The sequence below is a fragment of the Lycorma delicatula genome, chromosome 3, assembly GCF_047948215.1.
Source record: "Lycorma delicatula isolate Av1 chromosome 3, ASM4794821v1, whole genome shotgun sequence".
NCBI classification, from domain to species: domain Eukaryota; kingdom Metazoa; phylum Arthropoda; class Insecta; order Hemiptera; family Fulgoridae; genus Lycorma; species Lycorma delicatula.
The window spans coordinates 159230530-159256181 of NC_134457.1; the positions used below are offsets into that span (position 1 = coordinate 159230530).

The following is a 25652-nucleotide window of genomic DNA, read 5'->3' on the forward strand; positions in this document are numbered from 1 at the left end:
AGATGCATGTCTATCCTGGATTCGAACCCGGGACCTCCGGATGAAAGGCTGAGATGCATATGTTATAAATTCTTCTGAACTGTTGCTTTTAAACTAAAATACGTTGGTAAGTTAGTTCAGATTTGTAATCCATTAAGTTTAAAAAAGTTCATGAACTTAAGTTGTATGTGCAAATGTTTAAAATTAAATACAAATCCTAAATAAAAATTCAAATGGTAAAATAAGTCATTAATTAATTATAAGACTATCTGTATATTTCTTTGATAATCCAGCACCTCTATTTGGTGCGATGAATTATTCTTTCGATACACTGAGAGGCAAAATTAACACATGAACATTGGTCTTCCGGATCGGATCATAAAGGTAGATGAAATATTCAACATAATCTATCATAAATTGGTATCAATCTGACTGCTTTATATTGAACATCATACCTTCACATCTTTATTACATATTCAAGTATCTACAAAATTAATCATTTATTTTCACGCTCAATGATCACCGTAAATGAACACCTTTAAGACTGGCTTAATAAGCCAGTCTTAAAGGTGATCATTTACTATTATTACAAGTATGATTACCGATTCAGAAGGTATAAATTTATGTTTATTGACATTTAAAGGGAAACGTACTGTAGTAAGGTCTATAAATTCGTTTTGTAGTCATATATTCGTTTTGAAAACAATAATTTTAATACACAACGTGTTGTATTACAAAACCTAACTATCATCTGACCGCTTTGACATAAGCCATTTTAATCTACCCAAGAATTTATTTCTAGGCGACCCAAGTTTCAATATTCTGTCCGAAATTATTTTAATTAACGCCCAGTTCTGAACGTTGATTTTATAAAACCAAATAAATTCATACGCACTTATCAATACCAATAATATAAAAAACTAGATTAGGTTACATACCGACTAGAAACCTACCACATATACTCGTAACCAACTTAACAAGCCGACTTCAACTTTCTTCTCCAAAGGCACGACTCTGATTGCTCATCTCTCATCGAAAGGTTTGGGAAGCTGAAGTGAGTAATATGAATAATAAGTTACCATACGAAAATCACATTTTTTTAAATACTTGAAATGAACGTGAAAGGTTCATTGTTACATTTCTAGGTAAACCTGAAACAAACCTTGGTGATTCTCGAAATATTGCGGCACAAAGATTTTAAAATTAAGAAACAAGCTAAGTCGAAACCCGTTTCTCAAAAGGAAGTACACTGATTTTATACATGACTATTTAAAATTAGGTCCCATGTGTAAACTCAACATATTTGGTTAATTACAGAATTAAACATACTTATTCTACTTACATCATCCGGCATCTCTATGGTGCGATGAATTAGCTTCTCAATACACGCGAGAGGCAAGATACTCACGTGAACAGTCCATATTTTCTTATGTATTTGAAACAAATTATGAAAATCAACTTTTATTTCTTCTTAAAAAACAATACCGTATTTACAAACTTTCATCACTGTTTTAGAGAAAGATTTTCTATTGACCCCTCCATTTCCCAGTTTTTGGGAAATATTTTTAATTCCGTAGATAACAAAAATATTCCATTTTCAATTCTATGTAACCTCAGTAAAACATTCGATTTAGTTTCATATTTTTTAGTGATGGAAAAATTTAGAAGCTGCTTACATATAGTTAAAGATATACCTTACCAGTCTTAAACAAGTAGTTGAAATTTCATTTTTCTCTAAGAATGTACAATTAAAATTTCGGATTGCCCTTCAGGATGTAGAATGCGGAGTGCCACAATAAATGTTCTAGATCCTTAGCGTTTTTATTGTTTAAAACTGATCTACCTGAAAATCTTGAGTCATTCATTATAACCCTTTTGCAAACGATACAATTGTATCTATATCTGAGGATAATTATTTTAAAAGAATTGAAGATTGTACGATATCACCTCAAAAAATTATTCACTAGATGGACTGCAGCCACTTAATATTAAATACGGATAAAACTGTTGCATTGAGCTTCTCAAATAGAGGTAACATTACTGATCACGTGGGATAGAATTCCCAACAATGATACACTATTGTCTCTGACGCCCACAAAATTAAATTTCTGGGGTTTTTATTGCATGTCAAGTTCTCGTAGAATGATCAAACTGATTTCTTTATAACAAAATCAAACCGTACTGTTTTACTCGCTGTTTAAAACGCTAAGCTTTTCATCATTGTTGTTCAGACTCGTGTATCGTCTCCTTATTACTTTGGGAAAGTAAATAAATATATTAACTGTATAGTTCTTCTTACTCACTGTAAAATAAGTGAATTCATCTACATTTAGCTAGCCTTGTTAATAGCTGATATTTTACATTAATAATGTAACAATAAAACTATTTCTGTATTGTTCAGTCTAAATTAAACACTCATACAGTAAACATGCACACTATTCATTTAATCATAAATTAATTAACAATGTAATACTATTTAGGAAACATTAAGTATCATATTTAAACATAAAGTGAACAATGTCTTTATTTATTATTAGTTGAATCAGCGATTTATACACAGGATAATTGCTCCTAACAAAGATATTATACCACAGCGGAGATTATTCGAATAATTGTTAAATATTTATTGTTGTAGACTACACTACATGTATTCTAGTATAAAGTATACTGTATCTCTTCTGGCTCTCTCAAAAAATCAGAACCAGTTTTTAAAATACGAAAATGGGCTGGGCTGTCAGATATGGCTCATATTTAACGGTGTAGATCTTATATATTCAGAAAATTAAATATTCAACTTATCCTTGTGTTTTTGTTTACGAATGTGCAATCTTTTCTATAAAGAATTCACGGTTATTCTTAAAAAAATAATAACAAACCAGACATCGGAACCGATTTTGTATTACTCAATATAATACTTCGGCTTAGAAGAAAGAACCTTGTCATACTTCCGTTGCCATTTTTACTAAGTTGCCTAACCATTTGAGAAATATTCCCATTAATTTAATTAAGATACAATTACACGATTTTCTTTTACGTGAACAATATTATTCTGTTGATGAATCTTTAAATAATAACTAAAAATAAAAAAACACGATTTACCAGCATCCCGTCCAATGTGTACAAAATGTGCTAAAAATAATTTTTAATAGTAGCTTCTGAACTGTAAATTATTTTGTAGTATTTTTTTATATTTAATGTATTTAAAATTATTTCGTGTATTTGTATTTAAATATTAATATGACATATCTATTTTCTATTATATAATTAATTTTTTTTATTTATAATTAATCTTATATTGACGTGATCTACATAATGTATTTTTATGTACCCACCAGAGTAAAGATCTATTTGTTAATTTATTTACGTGTAATCTAGATCACAGTCGTCAATTCTACAGAGCTTAACCCCTCTTTAAAACAACCCTACGTTCCATTATAAAATTTTAAAGTTTAAATGTACAATCAGTCTATATATCTAACAGATCCATAACAGTCTTCAAGTATAGAACATAATTCTGGGAATGCGCTACGGCAAAATGAAAACTTTTTTCCAAAATCATTCTTCAAAGCAAATTTTCTGTTTCTTCACAATCTTAAAATAGATCTGTGCTCCGTACATCGGAATAGACATAAAGAGTTTTCTACAAATTACTTTTCTGACAGCATTCGTTTCATTACCTATAATTTACTCCATGAATTATTAACTGAAACTTTTTGTAACCGATGATTTTTAATAGAGAACGTTAAAGGAATAAACACTCGACCTAAATGTTAAAACGATTTTACCACTTCAATTAAAACACCAGAATATCTCCTCTCTCTTTTATTTAATTTTTCACCCTCGTCTAAATATCTTACTTTGGTTTTTAGAATCTAATAGTTAAATTACATCTTAGTTTAACAAGGTTGCTCAATTACCATTGATTTTTAAGTTTCATTTTTATTTTTAAATATTAAATAGCTTGAAATTATGGTGATCATCCGTCAAAATACTATGTATTACTAGAGGAGAAGCCTATTTTTGTAAATATTTTATATAATTTATGTCAAACTAAATTCTACTATTATACATTTTTAATATATGTGAAGTAATTATTTATTTACAAATTTTATGAATATTAATAAATCTTAACTGATCACTAATATTAAGGAAACTCGGGTTGGAGTATTTAGAAAAAGGTTTATTTATACTAACTACACCTATGACAAAAAATACAATGAAATAATTATTATATGTGTAATATAACGTTGTATACTTTAAATCTACCTATTTAGGAAAAATATTTCCTAATTGTTTTCCTAAAACATTTTCCAAAAATTTATTTGTAGAGGCTTATCTTATCTATTTTAGAAACTTGAAAAAAGCACTAAATGATGAGCTGTTTTAGTAATAATTATAGACATTTTAGCAACCTGTTTATTAACTTCTTTAATTTTAAAAAACCAAAATTATTTAATTTTAATATCTGACATTAATAATTTTTATTAATAGATATATCAACCCAAAAATATTGAACAATTCCATAAATAAGAAACATAACTTCTTTAAACAAAAGAGATGTAATTTATTATTAAGGGAAATATTTGAGAATAACGACCAAACATTACAGAAGAAAAAGAATAGAGTGATTTTTGTTTTACTTTATTCAATTTTTTTTATAACATATGAAATATAAATCTGTTATTTAAATTTGAGTTTTTATGGATTCTATTATTAAATCAATTAAATTGAAACAGCATTTTTATTAAAGATTTCAACGAAAAAGATAATTACCAATAAAAAAAAAACCGACCGAGCTGGTCTAGTAGTTAATTCGTTGTCGCAAATCAGTGGTTTAACAGCTGATTTTCGAAATCGGAAGTTTTGAGGTTCAAATTTTGGTAAAAGTTAGTTGCTTTTATACGGATTTGAATACTATAGAATGGACATGGGTGAACTTTGATGGTTTTTCCCCCCCCCCCTACTCTCCCCGACCGGATATCCAATTAAGTATACTCAGTCGGGGAGAGTGTCCTTTTACTCTCAAAGGAGGCGTCCCCCACCCGCCGGCTATACGTCCGGCACGGCAGGTTGGCCTCCCCGGTCTCGGATCTTTTGTTTTACATTGCCTGCCTCTAATCCCCCGCTTTAGAGCCAAGGTCCGGCTATGTCGTCCCCCAGCGCCTCAGCAGGGAACCGGGACTCGGTCTTTACGCCTTTGGCCTCTAATCGACAGCGCCGACCCCACAAAGAGCCTAGGCTCCCGCAGGGACGACCCCGCCGACCGGAACTTGGTCTTTTATTTTAACCCAAACTCAAACTCCCCTGGAGTTCACCCCCTTCTCAGGTACCCGCACACCAAGGCGTACGGGCCCTCCATGGAGTGACTGTCCGCCCTACATTACTGTTGATACTCCCATTCTTCTGTCTTCATCCTCTTTGGCCCGCAGGACCTCCCCGGCGAACCTGCGGAACCATTCCCAGTTCTCATTCTTGTACCCCAAACCAGTTTATGAGATTTTCTGGTGTAAGACCATTAATTACTATTTGACCTCTGTTAACGGCCCATCTGGCTTTCCGGTTCTGGCTATTATCTGAAGGTCTATGGGTAGGACCCCGGTCAGTACGCACAGCGCGTAATACGATACCGTACAGTAACTAGCAACTACACGCAGCAATGCCAGTCTATGGACACTTCTCAACTTCTTTTTATTACGCTGTATCATTGCCGCCCCCCATATGGGAGCCGCATACAGTACCGCCGAAGTGATAGCCGCGGAGTAACTCTCCCACAAATCAAATCAATAAGCTTGCTGAACCTTAAACTTTTGTCCAGAAGTATCCCCAAGTATTTTGTTTCTTTTACTTCATCAATTCTCTGTCCTCTGATATTTAGATTCACACTTCTTAATGGTGTTCTACCCGAGAGGACCAGGCAACAGGATTTATTAGGAGCTATTTCTAATTTGTTATCCTCCATCCATTCATCTATTGTTCTAAGCGCTTGGTTTGCCTTGTTCTCCAGTACATTAATATCTCTGTCTTCTACTAATATTGCGATATCATTCGCGTATCCTACTATCGATACCCCTTCGGGGTAGTTCAGCCTGAAGATTTTATCATAGAAAACATTCCATAAGGTTGGGCCAAGGACAGATCCCTGCGGCACCCCCCCCCCCCGGAATACCTGAAAAATCGCTTTCCTTTCTAGGGTTTTGACCTCTATGAACCTATTTTGCAGATATTGATCTATCTGATTTACTAAGTATTTACTTATTTTCAATTAAAAATTGTATTTTGAATTACCTTAATGCTGGAAGAAATTAATTTACTGGTACTTTTACATAATATATATACATATACAATTAATTACGAAAATTGTGTTTTTATTAGTTTATTTCGATTTTCAGACAAAAATTATCTTCCTACGTTAGTCTAATAAAATTTCATTTCAAGTCGTATTAAACTGAAATATAAAGGATATTGTAAACGTCTAATCAAAATTACATCTCCTAGTAATTTACTCATAATTATTTAGTAGCAATAAATAAATGGATGTAATAAGTTCTTAATAACATTACATTATTCACGTATTCGCTTCGACTCTTTCTTAGATAAATAACTCATATTTACCTTTAATATTACGCGTTAATTTCCTAAATATACATCTGCTAAATCCTAAAATATCAATGATTGCTATTTTATTGTAAATGCATATAGACATATCCATAATATAAACAAATTCAGTAAATTTCAATTAAGAAAATCACTAAACAAACTAAAAGTACATTCTAAATGTTTTTGACATGATATTTCTTTTTATCGCAGTGTTAAATTTATGAAACAGTTATACAAACAATTCGTGTTGAAAAATACAAAACTTAATACCTTCTTGCGCCTTAAGGAAATAATAACAGTTAAATTTTGTTATTTAACGGTCAATAATTTATCCAATTTTCATTTTAAAAGTTGGCAACATCGTTGCCAACTTTCGCATAGTTTGTATACAGCTAAAAATTTAATTTCTTTACTAATGATATTCAAAATTTAATATATTCTTAAAAATACATTCTTAAAAATATCTCAAATAAGAAATATTTTTCCTATTTTTTTAAATTTGTTTCTTTTTCTAAGATATATTTTTAATTATTCTTTTCTAAAAAAGAAAAAAGGCTACAAAAAGTAAAAAAAATCCTATATATATTAAATAAAGATCAACCAGTTGTTAACTCGTCGTCGTAAACCAGTTGTTTAATAGCTGATTTCCGTAGTCGATTTTCTGAGGTTCAAATCCTAGTAAAAGTTATTTTTTTTTATACGGATTTGAATACTAGACAATGGATAACGGTGTACTTTGGTGGTTGGGGTTCAATTAACTACCGTCTCAGGCATGGTCAGCCTGAGTCTGTAGAAGACTACACCTCATTTACATCTCATTGGTACGTGTGGGGGTGTAGTTAAACAGATTGCAATTAGATTTTTAAAAAATGTATATTGGTAGGTAATATCTAGAATTTAAAAACATAATTCTTTAATACAAATTTACCGCTTATAAATTTATAAGTATTAATTTATTATTTATTTTATAAATATTCAAAAAAATAATTTTTTAGAATTAACTAAGGCGATGATCTCGGTGAAGGGTGTAATCATAAGGCTGACAATAACCAGTATTTCTGTGAGTGATGTATTAATATGCATCACGATACTCCAGTTCAGTGTAAATGCAACAGGATACAACTTCACTCTTCACTTTGTTAAACAAACCCGTTGAGGTGTGCAGGTAATTTGCGGGACTGATTGGACAATTTTCGTTAGTCACCGACCATTCATACATTATTTAAATTAAATTACATTATGGGTTTTATTTACAAATGGTTAAGTTTCTAAGAATTAAATTCGGAATAATGTATTAGGTAATTTTAAGCCTAAAACAAAAAAAGAGAAATATTAAAAAAAACAAATTCACCTCTATATGTCATTTTTTAACTCTACGTTTTGGCATTTCATCTGTTAGTATCTGCGATCCACCTACGGCCAAATGCACAAAACATTTTCATAAATTTTGTTATTAAAAACTGAAAAGTGTTTTTGTTTGTTTTTTTTTTAGTGAGGAGTGGTGAAATTTCCATTGCCTAACATATACACGAATTCTCTCCTCCACTGCTAATGACACCCACGCAGAGAATCTCATCGTGGGTGCACAGATATTTTACTCTTCACTTCATTAAATTTAACCCATTCTTATGCCTAAACTTCATCTCTTGAGACTATTATCATTCTGTTCTGCGTTGTTCCTCCATCAGTACTATTTAACACTTAATTCTACGTTAGTCTTCGATAAACTTAATTTTTTGTCGTTTTCCCTTTGGATACCTCATTTTCTTAAAGTAAAAAAATTAGCTTTTTTAGTATCGGGAATTCTGTTTTATACTTTATTTTAATTTTCACTTCATTGAATCGATATCATTGTAAGGTTCAATTTGTTAAATTCAGTGCAAAATAAAGTGGTGTGGTGTATTCTTCATAAAACTATTAATAAATACATTAAACAACGATTAAAATTAAGTATTTTGTATTTTATGTGGTATAAATTAGTTATTTTTTATAAAGAAAGGGCAAATTTTTTTCAAACAGAGTAAAATAGTCCTACATTTTTGTCTAAAACCCAGAAAAATCAGGTTCAGGCCAATGATAGAAACTCTCAGTTGTTTACTCGTCTTTCATTTAACGTGATCCCTATTGAAGCCTTTTTGGAAAAAAAAGCCTTTTTAGAAAATCTAATGGTATTTAACTCATATTATACGTCTCGGAAGTACGTCAGAATATTTTATATTTAAAAAGCTTTAATAAGTAGAAATTGTTTCGACCAAATTAAGAATATTTTGTAATCTTTTACTAATTTAAAACATTATGTTTGTATCTGTGATTATTATCATTTATATTATCTTTTTACTTATCGAAGTAGAATAACTTAAAGCTGTTTTGTGTCATTTTTTTTTTCAAATGGAAAATCTAAAAGAATTTCTTATCCAGAATCAATTCAAAAACATAACAATTCACGGCTGTATAACTACGAATATATAAATATAAAATTTATATACGAACAGTATACAAATTTATTCGTGTAAAATATAATAAATACCTAAGTAGAAAAACTGGCTCTGTATAATAAAAAAAAATCGATATATATATATAGGATTTTTTTTCCTTTTATATATATATATATATATATATATATATATATATAAAAGGTAATGTTCGAATATGAATCCGCTACAGACTAAAATACTACTGGACCAATTTACGTGCGGTTTTTTGCAAAACGGTCCGCGTTGCCCGGAGAAAGTTTAAAGCTGTTTAAATCCTCGATCTGACCAGTAGAAAGAAAGTTAGGGGTATTTTGAACCAACTATGGTGTTTAGAGAATAGTTTGAATTAAATCCGATTGGAAGTGCTGTTGTTTTGACAGTTGGATTTATTTACATTCTGACTTCTAAAGTGAAAGGTTAAATTTTGTGAAGTTCCGTAATGTTCATTTTTTAATACTTTGTAAGTTTCTTAATGTTCAATATTAATTGTGATAATTTTGCTATCGAACTTTCAATTGTGTTCGTTTAATCTATATATATACTCAAATCTAGCAATAGTGAAGCATTGCCGGGGCAGTTAGTTAGAAATAAAACGATCGAAATATGCATTTAAAAATAACCTCCTGGTTTTTGATTTATCACTTTGTTAAAATTATTTTTATACAAGAAACTCATTAAATACAATCGACTTTTTAAATATGAGAAAAAATCATAGCTATTTACCTCTTAGTAAAAAATTACTAGTTCTATTAAAATAAACAGCTTAGATAACTTGTAAATAGTGAAAAAACACAAAAGCATTTGTAAAATATATTGCACAAAAAAAAAGATTTTTAATACAAAATAACTTAAATATAACCTGTAGTTTGCAGCAAGAGAGATGTTAGGAAAAAGTAAGATCAAAGAATAAAGGAATTTACAAAAATACTCGTAAGAGTTGTTATTCGTTTCCTTTGTGATGGAAAATTACTTATTCATTCCATTTTGAGGAGGAATCCACAAATTTATGAAGAACTTGTTTGACTATGTTACTAGGTCTTTTGTAAAAATAATCTTCACATGCAAAATTTATTTTCTTTCTACTATACTGAAATAGAAACTAAATATAATATACGATCATTATAAAGATATTAACTCCTTCATTCCAATGATGACTTACTGGCCTCCTTAGAAAGGTTTGTTAATGTTTCATCTGGAAGGTTCTGGATTAAATTTGGTATTTTTTCATATACTACATAGACTTCATTGTATATTCTAAAGCACAATATTAGAGTTTAAATAGTGAATTAATAATCATTTAAAAAATATTTATAAATAAATAAAAATGAAAAAATAAAATTCTTAGTAAAACTCGAAATCAAAACCTAGGTGCGCCTTTCGATTTTTAATAAACAATCATCACTAGGTTATATAAAGGGGTTATGGTGATTAGGCTAATAAGAAATGTCGATGAAATGTGTATAAAAAGAGGTAAAGAATTAAGTATGCATCAGTCGACCGTGACAAACTGAATAGACTAAAGAAAATATTAAAAATTCAAAGAGTAGATAAGAAAAACTATCTTTTTTTTATTAAACAGGTGTATTTTTTTTGCTATCTCCACCTTACCAAGGACCTGCTTTTTTTACCAAGGGACCTGCTTTGAATACAGCCCCAAGGGAAATTCAGGAAGAATTCATCACTCCCTGTATTTCTTACGCTATCTTTGTCCGGAAAATTTTAACCAATATAACGGATACCGCGTGCCACTATCGCTCTGTTTGCAGCATATCCCAATGCTATTCTATGGAGTAAGCACACCGAATTCTTTCCGGCATAATCCCTCTATCCTGTAGGAACCGATCGTACAAGAACACTCTTTGGTATTCTCCTCTCAGCAATAATCAAAATCCGCAGAGGCTCCCAGCGTTCGCGCGCACAAGTTTGCCTTAATACACCAGTGGTCGTAAGAAACTGGATCACCTCGTTCCCTAGTTCTCCCTATTTGCGGTCCAGCCATTTCTGGAGGTCAATCTGGATCAGTCAAAAAATGGGATATTATTTTTGCATTTCTCGACGTTTCATCACCCAGGGTCACAAAAAAAGGGGGATAATCTTCGTACGTATGTACGTGTGTCGGCGTGTTTGAAGCTTAATAACTTTTGACGGGATAAACCAATTTTGATGAAATTTTGTACAGAGGCTTGTGTATATGGGGCAATGTGTTGGTAAAAGTTTGAGGTCTATAACTCCAAGGACAATTAGTTGAGGATAGATAATTTCATTTGGGTAAATTTTCTCAAGGTTTTGCAAACATAATCCCATTTTATATTAAGTTCAGTTCATGCGTATATGCTTATCTTATCATTTTAAAAAGAAGTTTGCCCCAAATTCTCCCTTTACCCAAAAATCGAAAAGCAATCTTTTTATTTATTACATATTTTTAACCGAATTGTTTTATGTCTTCCTAAGCACAGTAATAGTTCAAGTGGCCAAAGATTTCCTTTGAGAAAATATTGTGATTGGGGAAGCCGATCAAAGTTTGAAAATATCGATTTTTTTTAATTTTTAAAGTTTTTTCATGTTTCTTTATTTTTCCAGTATATAAGAATAAATAACCAATGTCAGGAAATATAACAACTTTGTTGTCAGCTTTTTATTATTTGTCTCATAATGCATAATAATCTGTCCAATCCTTTAAAACATAATAATAGGCTTAAAGTACACAAAAAAGAAAAAAAATTAACGTAATAATGACTGAAATTATTCTTTTTACACTAATTTCGATACATCTTTGCCAGGAATTTAATTATTAATAACCAGCTTCATAATAATGTTAAGAAATCTTGAGTGATCTTGTTACGCCCTATTCTTATTTCCATAAAAAATAATGTAATTTCATTCCACTTGTAAAACAAGATTTTCAAAAACCAAACAAAAATAAATATATCCCGTTTCTAAAATCTGTAAATAACGTTTGCATGTTAAATCGGTTTATTTATTAATTGTATTTTAACATTATTATTTTTAACTGATTCTAGTAATTAAAATATATACATATATAAGCATATCCCCTTTACGTCTACTTAAAGGGACAATGCTGCAAAAAAATTATACTGTTAATAATAGCATATTATCAATAAATCAGTTAGTAATAATTTTTAAACTAATCTTCGTCTACAGTAGTCATAATTAATAATGATATTGATTAATTAATTATTTTTAAATTTACTACTTACCAATTTGATTTCTCAATGACAGTTAGTCACTGAGAAATCAAATGACTATCCACTACTGTTACTAATACTACACCATTACCTTCAGTTGTAACTCCCTTCATCCACAGTACAAGGAAAATGACTGACTATTCACAACAATAAAACAAATTTTCTATTAATTAAAGTATTCATTAATTTTTTTTTTTTTTTTTTTTAATTATTTAAAACTCAAAAAAATGTATAGCGTATAATATATAAGCTATCTATTATTATAAAAAAAAAATCCCTTTCGGCCCACCGGAAGGCGGAGATAGATTTCACCGGTGCTAAGTAGGGGATAAAAAATATTTCCACCTTAAAATTAAGAAAAACTTCAAATTTACTCAATATGGTTACATGTGACAAAAGTTTCACATATTTAGCATAGGACAAGCCCCATATTCTTACAATTCCAGCAAAAGTTTCGTCATCCCTTGCCGTAAGGTTTGGTCATATCAAATCTTGTTTCACACATAAGTTTTAAGTAACGTTTAGAGAACTAAAGATCACTATAAACCGATTCGATATTGTTTTTATTAAGGGAAGTATGATTTTTTTTTGTCTGGGAAAAAACCCATTTTTTCCACTCCCTGAGGCAATGATTGGTGATATCAAAAGAACTTTACTTACATAACTTTTAGGCCCTCATCCAAAGAATAGTAGCAACTTTAAACAATACGATATTTCACTTAATAAGAAACTTATATTATTTGTTTTTTTCGAAAAAGCCCCTATTTCCACCCCCATGGTCCGATTTTGATAGCCAACGAACTCGACCGAGAATTTGGGACGAGTTATTTTTAAGGAACAATTTGAAAGTGATTGGCGCAAAATTACGGCAGTTATCTTGTCCACAAGAAAATTAGATATATATATAAATGTATATGTAAACTTTTGTTCTGACGGTGGTTTTGGGGTCTGGGAGATGTGAAACGCGAAGATATGTCGAAATTTTCCGGAAGTCGAATCATAGTACATTTTTCAATAGATAGCTTTCTTATAAAATCGACCTAAAAATAGACAACCTTTGTTACAGTTTTACATAAGCAACATGAAACAAGCATCAAACCAGCCAGTTAGCTGCGTAATTTAACGTTTCACAAAATAAATACATCCATAAAATAAAACGATTCATAAACGTTACACAAAAATTCGTTTATAAATCAAATTAGTTTTATAAATCATTTACAAAACTAAAAAAAAAACAAGCACCGGCCTCTGTGGCGCGAGTGGTAGTGTCTCGACCTTTCATCCGAAGGTCCTGGGTTCGAATCCCGGTCAGGCATGGCATTTTTCATACGCTACATTTGCATATTCCATGCACAAGCTTCATTCTTATTGGCAATATCATCAAGAAAAAAATATATTTGTATGTTGCAAAAATCCAATAAAATAATCAAATAAATATTAAATTTGAATTTTTAACAATGAACGATGATGGTTTTAAATTTTTATTAATTTATGTCTATCCGAGCCCCGTCCCCTGGTCTCCCGTGGTCCAGATCGGCAAAGGCGAATTTAGAGGCCAACCCAGAGCTCACCTGGGGTCGACCCCAGGGCCACAGAGCTCCCTTCATCTAGGCCAGGATCCCCAATGTTCATTACTATCGTAGTATTGAAAATAATACTGATAAATAATTGTTAAGTTATTGAGGCTCTATAGAAAACTGTAAAAAAACTAAATTACAAAATACAGAAACTGGTAATTAAAGTACACAGACCTTTGACAAAAAACACTTTACAACTTACATCTGTTGCTATGGTGACAGAAATTAATTTAATTACAAATTATTAATTTTTTTTTATAATGAACACTTTAATTGACAACTTTAGCCCCAAGGGGGGCTAGGACCTCAGTCTATGGCTTAAAACCTTCCCTGGTATAATACAAATTATCCTGCATATTTAAAAGCAATCGGTCGGTTGGTTTTCGCGTGGAGAACATACAAACAACAGACAGACACATAAACAAACAAACATTCGGACACACACACATATAAAACAAATTTTAGAAAAAGCAATAGCAAATATCCGATAAAATAATCAAAGAAATATTTGAACTGAATATGTTAACAATGGTGGTTTTAATATTTTTATTTATTTGCTAGCCGGTCTGGACTCGCTTATATATATATACATAAGATTAATATCGCAGCTTAAAAAATTAATATACAATTTCCATTTCTTTATATTTGATTTTTTTCAGCATATTAATACAAAAATAAAATAAAAATATTACATAACATAGAAACTACATTTCGCATTTTCCGTTTTTTTTTTTTTTGTTTTTTTCTAATACTATATAAAGAAATCAGAATAAAAATACTCTGATTAATAAATGACTAAAATAAATACGAAGCATACTAATACACAAAAACCAGAAAACATCAGAAGCCAAATTAGGGTTTACTATAAAACAGAAAGATTTTCACTATAAGCGAAAAGATAAAGAACGCATATTACACCATTATATGTTACTATATATAAATTACAACTAGCTAAATTAAGAAGACATAACAGAACAACCATTTAATCTTTTATATTCTTGGCAATTGACAATTATGCACAATTAATACAAAAAAATTTCTTCTTCTTTCCTGTGTACGTTGCAATCTGTTCAACTAGTGAATAATAAGCAACCTCTGACGCCCAATGAGATGAGAATTATATGTATAACATGTAAATGAGGTATAGTCTTGTACAGAATCAGGCCGACCTTCCCTGAGACATGTGGTTAATTGAACCTCAACCACCAACATCCACCGTCTAGTATTCAAATGCATATAAAAGCAACTAACTTTTAGAAGGATTTGAAACTTAGAGCCTTCGACTACGGAAATCAGCTGTTAAACATCTGATCTGCAACGACGAGTTAACCACTAGACCAGGCCAGATGAATTACATAAAAATTTAACAAAAAATAATAATTATTATGAAATAATATTTAATTTAATATAATTTTAGCTAGTCATATTAGAAGAGATAATGAAACATGGTTCTTTAACTGAAAAAGTACATAATGATGACAGAAGGTACATCGAAGATTATAAGCAAAATCTTTGAAATAATGGTACTGTGGCATGTTTGACTACTAATTTTAACTACGCATGACCGACATATAAATATTTACTAAAAATCGGTATAATTTGACAAAATTCTTTTTAATCGATTTATAATTCTTTTTTTTTAAAGAACACCAACTGTACTCGAAAAAGAAGGAATTAAAAGTAAGATTCGTAAAACGTATACAGCTTATAGAATGACAGCGGATGTTTACAATAAGAAATTCTTAAGCTATAAAGCTAAACTATGACCCTACAAAATAGTAATTTGTCCAGAAGCCTTATATGCAAACGAATGTTTAGGAAAGTTTAATGTAAGAAGGCCTCCTCTATAAATCATGAGACCTCGCCGTTGGTGAGGGCTCAGGGATACAGAGAAGCTGGACCGAAGGTGCAACCATATCGGAGAGGTATCTGCTGAGAGCCAGACTAAGGAATGATTCCAGAAAGAGGGCAGCAGCTCTTTCAGTAGTTGTTAAGGGCGTGAGTCTAAATGACTTAAACGGCCATATCAACATCACTCAGTCCTCTGAGTACTGCGCAGCTGAAAGCAATGGAAAACTACAGCTGCTTTTTTTCCAAGAAAATGTGGCTCTCTGCATTTTCATATACCAATGATGGAGGCGCCTTCCTTGGTAAAATATTCCGGAGGTAAACTAGTCCCCCGTTCGGATCTCCGGGTGGGGACTACTAAGGAAAGGGTCACCACAAAATTAAAAAATAACATTCTACGAGTCGGAGCGTGGAATGTTAGAAGTTTAAAAAAGGTTGGCAGGCTAGAAAATTTAAAAAGGGAAATGGATAGAATAAATGTGGATGTAGTAGGAATTAGTGAGGTGAGGTGGGAAGAGGAAGGCGACTTTTGGTCAGGTGATTTTACAATAATTAACTCAGCTTCAAATAATGGGCAGGCAGGAGTAGGTTTCATAATGAACAAGAAGGAAAATTTTGGGGTACATAAATTAAAATCTAATAATGTGTTAAACAAATATGGCACACCAATATATAATACGAAAGGTAAAGTCGATAGATGGGTGGAATATATTGAAGAGTTATACGGAGGAAATGAATTAGAAAATGGTGTTACAGAGGAAGAAGAGGAAGTTGAGGAGGATGAAATAGGAGAAACAATACTGAGATCTGAATTTAAGAGAGCATTAAAAGATTTAAATGGCAGAAAGGCTCCTGGAATAGACGGAATACCTGTAGAATTACTGCGCAGTGCAAGTGAGGAAGCGATTGATAGATTATACAAACTGGTGTATAATATTTATGAAAAAGGGGAATTTCCGTCAGACTTCAAAAAAAGTGTTATAGTCATGATACCAAAGAAAGCAGGGGCAGATAAATGTGAAGAATACAGAACAATTAGTTTAACTAGTCATGCATCAAAAATCTTAACTAGAATTCTATACAGAAGAATTGAGAGGAGAGAGGAAGAAGTGTTAGGAGAAGACTAATTTGGTTTCAGGAAAAGTATAGGGACAAGGGAATCAATTTTAGGCCTCAGATTAATAGTAGAAGGAAGATTAAAGAAAAACATATTTACCAAGTAATAGAAATTTAGAAACAGATAATCGGAAAAGAATGATTTTTGACCGTATTTATAGAATGAGTGACAATAGAGTTACAAAACAAATATTTAATTTTTACGAAGATAGAAATAAAACAATTTGGGAGGCACCGGGAAGAAAACCAAAACCTAAATAAAGAATGGAAAAGATAAATACATAGAGAAAAAAAAGAGTACATAGTGTTTCGAAAAACAATTGATGATTTCAAACTAGATGAAAAGGAAAGAGCAAAGAACAGCTCCAGAAAATTTACAGAAGAGCAGAAATAAGCACCCTCGAAATTAATGAAAAAGTACTGGAAACAACGGAAAGAAGAAAAGAAATGCAACGAGATCTAAGAAGGTCTAATCGAAAGGAGAAAAAGTATAGTTTAAATGAAAACAGTCGTAAGGGAAAATCTTGAGATCATTCAAAAAACTAGTTTTCAAAATACAGTTTCAGTTTCTCAGTGCCGGTAAAGTATAGTGTAAAAAGACCGATATAACGGACCTGAGTAACAGATTCCTACCAATTAAGAAGAAAGTAGTAGAAAATATAATAATGGAAGAAGTCCAGAAAGGGACGAAAAGGAAACCTTTTAGAAAAAAGTAACAGGTCCGTTTAACAATCGTCTTTTGTAATACTGCCCACTGATACACACCTAAACATACGTTCTTCGATGAGAAAAGTTACCGGCCCCAGGTTAGAAATGCATGAGAACAAAAGGGCTAGGTCGATCGTTCTCACGCCAAACTGGGGTTTGGTCCGGCAAGTGAAGAAGATAGAAGTATAAATACTCCGCGAAAGACCAGTTGTTTTTAGTTGTGCAAAATCAGTCGAAGCGAGACCGTTATGATGTTAGTCTGCAAGATCAGAGTCTGAGAGATGTGAGTTCTGCGAGATGTGAGTTCTGCGAGATGTCAGTCTGCGAGGAGATTTTGCGAGAGAGTATTCCGCGAGGAGGTCAGTGAAGAAGCGAATTTCTAGTATGTTAGTTCGACGCGATTGAAGGACGTCGCGAGTAATTCCGGTACACGAAAACAAGAACTGATTCGGTGAGTTACTGTTAGACTATAAGTGGAAGAGATAATGTACTATATTTCATTCATAAATTGTTAGAATAGTTTTATTTGTGAACAGCAATGGTATTTGCAGTAAAAGAACTTTATACTTCTCTTATCTATTTTACTACTGTTATTAATACAAGACTGGTGGTTAAAAGTGTTAAGGCTAGCGGTCATGCTAATGTCTTTAGTCAATAGGACTGGATTATATTTAAATACCTGTAAGAAAATCCTGACGATTACTTTAAATTCTGTTTTGTATGTAATCACGATTTATTATTATTATTAACATTATTATTACTGCTATTATTATTGTTGTGGCTGTGATTACTACGATTATCATTTGTTTATTATCGACATTTATTATTATTATTATTGTTTGCTGTTGTCATTATTATTATTCTGATTATTATTGTGGTTGTGATTACTATGTTTTTAAACCAATAAATTGAAATATATAAACACCTTAAATTGTTCATCTCTCAATATCCTGATCGAGCCGCGAACACGCGGCAATAGCAACTCTTCTGCCAGCTTTTTTAAATGATAAATTTAACGAATCCAGAAAATAATTAATACAATATTGTGCATAAATGATATCTATCATAAAGTATAACATACGTAGAATAATATAATGTTTATAACTTTGATTTTATAAATATTTGGCTTAAAAATAAAATTTTTTCAGATGAACAGACAAATAAATCAAACGGACATGATTAATTTTCACATTCATTATTCTAATTCTAAAAATTCCTGAATACCTTTTTTATTAAACACGTAGGATATCAATTTTAAAAGTACATATAAATCTTTAAAATGTTTAGGTATATATAACGTTTAATATGAATTTATATCTTCTTTTCTTTTATAGGTATTTGGCAATAATAAGACCGCTCAAACCACGAATGTCGAAGTTCAACGCACACGTTACTATACTTATCATCTGGTTAGCCAGCTTATTATTGGGATTTCCATGTCTTTTATTTTCTACTACAATTACATACAAGTAAGTAAAAAAAATAAATTAAAAACAATATTAAATTAGTAATTGGATATTCAACTAGCTGAATGTCGTGCCTCATGGCACATTAATATCATTGAAATGTTACTGGCAACTTCATGTATGGTACTTACTATTCAATAATTTTACATCTAGACTAGCGTAGAATGATATCTCAATTATTTATCTTTTCCTTTTCACTCTGATTTATTGATTTTGGTCTTACCTTTTCCTGAATAATCTATTGATTTTTTGTTTTAAACTATTAAATTAAGTTGTTTCTAAACAATTGCATAGGCTTAGCATTCAAATCATTTTTGTAATTCAGACTTTATATTACATCAGATAAATCTTTCATACGTTAAACAGGATGTAAACTTAAAAAAATAAAAACAAACGACTGAAAGTTCAGTAGTAATTTTAATAAATAAAATAAATATAGATATACAAAATGTATAACGACGTTCCCCCGGGACTGTCATAACCTATCCTATTCGTTAAAATAATGGAAAAAGGTCATACGTATAAACATATATCCTAAAATGATTAGTTTGCGAGTTAAGGCTACTAAAAGACATCGCTCGGATTCCAGCAACCCGTGAAATGAGGTCGTACTGAAATTTTTAGAACGTTAATTAAGGGTAAATTTAACGATTTCTTATGGTTTTTGATCTGAAAAATCGAATAATATAGGTTTTAAAGCCATGTTCGCAGTAAGTTTTGAAAAACTGGTGTGAAAACCAATAAATTCGGTTAAAAAACGCTAATGTACAATAAAATAGTTAAACGGGAAATAAATACACAAAACCTTTAAAGAAAATTTGTAGTGAATTTACTTTTAAACGAATTTGCGTAAGATAAGTTGAATAAAACAAAAAAAGGTTAGAAAAATTAGAATTTATTTAGAAACAGTAAAATAGATCATAGTGCATACGTACCAGTTTATATTAACCGTTCAAAAATGAGCCTGCCATTTTCATCACATTTCTTGGCACGCTTCTGTACTGCTTTTGTTTCTTTTTAAACCTCCAGGGCTCTCCTTGAGTTGCTTAGCCCTACACGGAAAAATCTTAAGATGTTACAGATCAGGCGTTCTTGATGGGCAGGAATGCGGACCTCCACGACCGGTCCATTTTTCCGGAAAATGATGATTTACGTGAGTGAAAGCAGTATAAGAGAAGTCAGGAGACGCGCCATTGCGCTGGAAAAAGAAAATTGCTGCTAAAGAATTTTTAAAAACTGGAAGTTAAAAAAAAATTCTAAAATAATTTTAAATAGATAAAAATTACTTACATAATTTTTTAATAACGACAGAAATAAAATAAATTAATTGGAAAAATTATTGCAAAGTTGACAACTAATATAACAACAGCTGATCAACAATTCGCAATACTGTATTAAGTGTTTAAATCATTCTGTAAGGTACATTAAGTACATCGAGTTCTGTAAACTGTACTGTAGTTAGCGAAGGTTTTCTGTGAATTTTACTTTGAATGTGATCGGTTTTACGTTGAAGTAATGCCGTATTTATTTACAACAGAGGAATACGCTGGTATGATATTCATTTTGGGTGTGTGTAACGTTAATGCTGTAGCTACTGCAGTAGAATATGAAATACGTTTTCCGAATCGCAGGAATCGTGATCCCAAAACAATCAACGCGACTTCGGAATCTTCGAGAAGCAGGTTCCCAGTATTCGTACCAGTTACGAACAGTCTGTCCAACACGATGCTGTTATTAATGAAATTATTATCGATGCAATCAGCTATTTGGACAGTTCATATAGCCTATCCGGTTAAATGCTGAGATCTACTTGCACTTTATTCAAGAAAATTTGCAGCAGCTGTTTGAAGATGTTACTCTAGAGCTAAGACGCAAAGAATACTTTCACACGATAACACGTCTTTCCACTTTTCTTGTGCCGTTTCCACTCACTTCTTGTTTCTAGGCAAAATTTGTAAAAAAAAAAAAAAAAAAAAAAAAAAAAAAAAAAAAAAAAAAAAAAAAAAAAAAAAAAACAGAAAATGCGGACAATAAAAATCATTACCATTGAACAAACAAAGGATGGGTCGTCTACTGCAGATCAAGCCCGTGGCCCAGAGGTACAAGTGGGACGAGTGGTGTCGAGAACCAGCGAACTTCTTCAGCTAAAGTTTTAAATATTTAAACCCAACTCGGAGAGTCAGGCAAAAAGATGAAAGAAGCAAGAAGGACATCCCATGCCATTTGGCCCAGCCCCGATTCAATTAGTGTAAGGAGAAGACTTTACAAAACCTAGATTCACCATCATTCCTTCCTTCATCTTTCAAATATTAGCCTACAGTTAGTTAACACATGCGATTTCCTCCGCGAAGGCATTCTCCCAAAACCAGAACTTATCAGATGCATTCCTACAAGACCGAAAAGCACTAACACCGAAAAGCCTTCAGTGGACGAAATTAAGGGGAATCGCGTCGGGAGAAAAACAAAAACATCTTGTAAATATCACAAGAAATAACCTAAATAAACTCCTGACCCCAAAGGGGAAGACACCGTTCCTAGACCTGATGAACTTTACTTTTATAAGTTCGTTTTTTGGACCCTCTATACTTGATAACGCACCATAGACATCAGTTTGGCCTTGTCAGGATGCCACTTATGCAAATGCCTCGGTAGACATTTCCATCAGTGTATTTACACAACCTATTATCGCCTTCGTGTGGCCTCTCCAACCACGACCACCTACCTTAACTTACAACCTTCAACTATGAAATTAACCGATTCGCAGAGGCGAGATTCCCACGCCTTTCTCTAACAACGAAGGTTTCAGACAAAAAAGAACATTTCAAAACCCGATCTATAAAGGACTGGAATGCAACCCCCAACTCGTTCATCCTAAAATATAACCGCCATTAAAAACTAAATACCCGCCCCATAATTAGAAAGACCCAATAGCGAGTCGCGATGTCCAAGCTTTCCGAGTAGTAGGGATATAAAATATTCCCCAGTACCTTTGCGTTCCGTTCCGAACTTCATTTCAGTACAATATGGGTGCGATTTGTGATAAATTCGAGGACACTGAGTGAGAGCATTTGAAGTGAATGTGCGGTAACAAAGAAGCAAAGAGGGCGTCACCAGTATTCCGTTTTTGGGAATGTCGTCTGAGGTTAATTATGTGCAGCTGTTCGTTGAGTTCATTGTGAACAAATAACTCTTAAATTAACTGAATTGTTGATTTTGTGATTGTTATTTTACTTGTTTATTATAAACTAATCATTTTTAAGTTTGTATTAATTTTTATTAACTATTGTAAAGTTAACAGTAAAACCAAAATTGTATTTTGTGATTTAAAATTGACTTATTTTGTATTTTATAAATTATTTAGTAGAAAATAAATTGTATTTGTAAGAATTTTTACTTCTGCTATCTGTCAGTACCCTTGTCGAATCGCAAACATGCGACAATATAAATTTTACATTTTTTTATATATTTTAAAATACATATTTAATTAGGTGATTTTTTACACCATTAAATATATTAAAATTAAAAAAATAATAATAAAAAGTTAAAAAAAAAATAGATCTAGCAACGATGTTTCTAACTATTCGATAATAATAAATACAGACCTTAAAATTTACCCCTCCTACGCCCAATTTTTTCAGAATTGAGTGCTTCGTTTAACTGGAAGGGAACCTTCTTTCCTGATAGGCAATGATTACTCACAAGCCACTTCTGTATTTAACCGGACGCAACACTACTAATCGTTCCTCACTCACAATCTTTATTTTAGACAGAATAAGAGCTTGTGTCAGATACATGCTGTTTTAATTACATGAAAAAGTGAACAAATGAAAGACATATTTTGTATACACAGCCTGGCATCACAAGTCTCAATAAAAATTATAAAAAATTAAGACAAATTCAGTTTTCTGTTAAGGTATTTGTAGGTAACGTCAAAAATATTTATCACACCTCAAACAACGCTACCTTCTCTTAAACAGAACCGTTTATTAAACATTTACTCTATTTCCTGCGGCAAAAGTTACAAACTATTCCCAGCGTGATACGTCTCATTTAGAAAGAAAAATAAATAATTAAATTCTAGAGTAAACAGGTTGAATCTGTGAAAATTTTATTTAATTACTATCTTTAAGAGAAAACTTTACTACTCCCTAGCTCTCTCATAAAATCTGAAACAGTTCTTTCCACTTATAAACTCTCACATTTATGAAACAAAAAAACCTTAAAAATCGATATTTTCCAACTGCATCCATTAAAAACTCCTATTTTTAAATGTGGAGTGTATTATTTCTCAGCTTTTTAATAGGATAGAAATTTTTCCTACCCTTATAACTCAATGAGAAAAATAATCTACCTATTGACACAATTATATAAAAAATATTTGTTTTTTTGATTATTATGTTATGGGAATTTGAATAACCACTGTTATAGCGATTAATATACAACCAGTCAATTTAAATTTAGCTATAAGCGTAATTCGTCCAGATAATGCAATTTTTAAAGCTTATTCCGTTTAACAAAGGATTAAACATTATTCTAAACGTCCATAACAAGTCATCATCCGTAAGATTTGTTTACAGACTTAGGTAATAAGCTTTCAGTATCTATGATTCCATAATCCGATTTAAAATACAAGGTAACGTATCAAAATCAGGATATGTCTTTTGAAATGGGTTTTACGAGCTTTAGAATTCTGTAGGGTTTGAGGAACATTCGTATTTTTGTCAGTTAAGGCAGTTCAAAGGCATCCCATTCCTAATTAAATGTTACACACTTCTATAACCCTAAATTCTTCATTTAATTTACTTGTCTGGTTGACAGTGAAATGCATTTAGATAATTAAAACATTTTCTTATTTTGAATATTTTTAACCGAAAAGATAATAAAAATACAAGCTCTATTATGTTTGGTATTCATCACAAATCATATTTAACACTTTTGAAATACAACAAATAACCACAACGTACCTTTTATACAGCAACTGAAATACTAATCCAGCAAATAAAAGATTTTTACGCCAGTAAATTTAATTAGAATAATAATCTCATCATTTTACTCAGTAAATCAGCTTTTAGTATAACCTGTATGACGGTTACGGTACCTATCAGACCAGCAGATTATCATTTATTTTCGTATTTAATGAAATTTTAAATAAAACAAAAGAAAATTCAATTAACGAAGCTTTAATTGAAAAACTATTCTGATATATTATCTTCAAAAAATTGAATATAAAAAATAAACAGAAATCCTAAAGTAAAATGGTGAATGTTAGTCCAGCAGATCATCCATTGGAGATAATCTTATCGCTAGTTAAATGTGTAATTCTTACTTGATTTCTTCTTTGCAAAACGTTTATCAACATCAATTTCATCACAGTTGTGACTAATTTTAAGCACACTTTTCTGCTATTTAATATTACAAAAATAACTGTTTGAAGTGAGCTGAAATTAGATCCAGCATTGTTTTCGAGTACATCTTGTTTCCGTTAAATTCAATTACAGTTTATTTGCAGCTCAAAAAGACCAACAAGAACTACGTAAAGAATACTGTCGCGTGTTCGCGGCTCGATAAAGATATTGAGAGACTGACAATTGAAAATGTATATATAATTGCAATTTATTAGTTTAAGAACATAAATAAAATAAGACAAATCAATAAAAACAATGGCAAAATAATAAAGACAATAAAAAAACAACTCACAATAATAATCAGGATAAAAATAATAATGACAATAGCAAACACTAATAATGATAATAAATGTCAACAATAATCATAGTAATCACAACCACAACAACAACAATATTAGTAATGATAATTATAATAATAAACAGTGATTATATATAAAATAGAATTTAAAGTGACCGTCAGGATTTATTTTCAGGTAGTTAAATGGGACTGAGTTCTATTTAACTACCTGAAACTTTTGCTGTTCACAAATAAAACTACCCTAACAATTTATGAATGAAATTTAGTACATTATCTCTTTCACTTGTAATTTAACATTAACTCACCGAACCATTTCTTGTTTTCATGTACTGAAATTACTCCTGACGTTACCTTAATTGCGTCGAATCTGCACTAGAAATTCGTTCCTTTACTGACCTCCTCGCAGAATACTCTCGCTTCAAACTAGCATAATAACTCCTCCTCTATCGTCGCACTCTCTCGCAGACACATCATAACGTCTCGCTTTGACCGATTGTCAACTGGTCTTCGCCGGAGTATATTCCTATCCTCTTTACCTGCAGGACCGGACCCAACTCGAAGCGTGAGAACGATCGACCGAGCCCTTTCGTTCCCATCCATTCCTAGCCTGGGTCTGGTAACTCTTCTCACGGAGCAACATCTGTTTAGTTGTGTCAGTGGGCAGTACTACAAAGACGATTGTTAAACGGACCTGCTACCTTTACTAAACGGGTTTCTTTTAGCCCCTTTCTGGATTCATTCCATTATTATATTTTCTACTACTTTCTTCTTAATTAGTACGAATCCATTAATCAGGCCCATTATACCGGCCTTGTTGCATGCAATACAATACCTAAATTGGATTAATCTTTATTTTTATCCGAAAAAGAAAGAAGAGATTAGATCTAAATTCCCCTCAAAAATCTTCTATTGGTTACTTTTCATACAAATTAAACTCCCAAATTCGTTTCGTAAAATAATCAGTCATAGAAATAAATG

General features: G+C 31.5%; 1 protein-coding gene across 1 annotated transcript in view; it reads left to right on the forward strand.

Annotated features, from left to right (window-relative positions):
• LOC142321237 (tachykinin-like peptides receptor 86C) overlaps nt 1-25652 on the forward strand; it is a 392020-nt gene that overhangs the window by 261379 nt on the left and 104989 nt on the right. The window contains exon 4 of the mRNA XM_075359233.1: nt 18840-18974. Within this exon, the coding sequence (XP_075215348.1) occupies nt 18840-18974 (135 nt within the window). The remainder of the gene's footprint in view (nt 1-18839; nt 18975-25652) is intronic.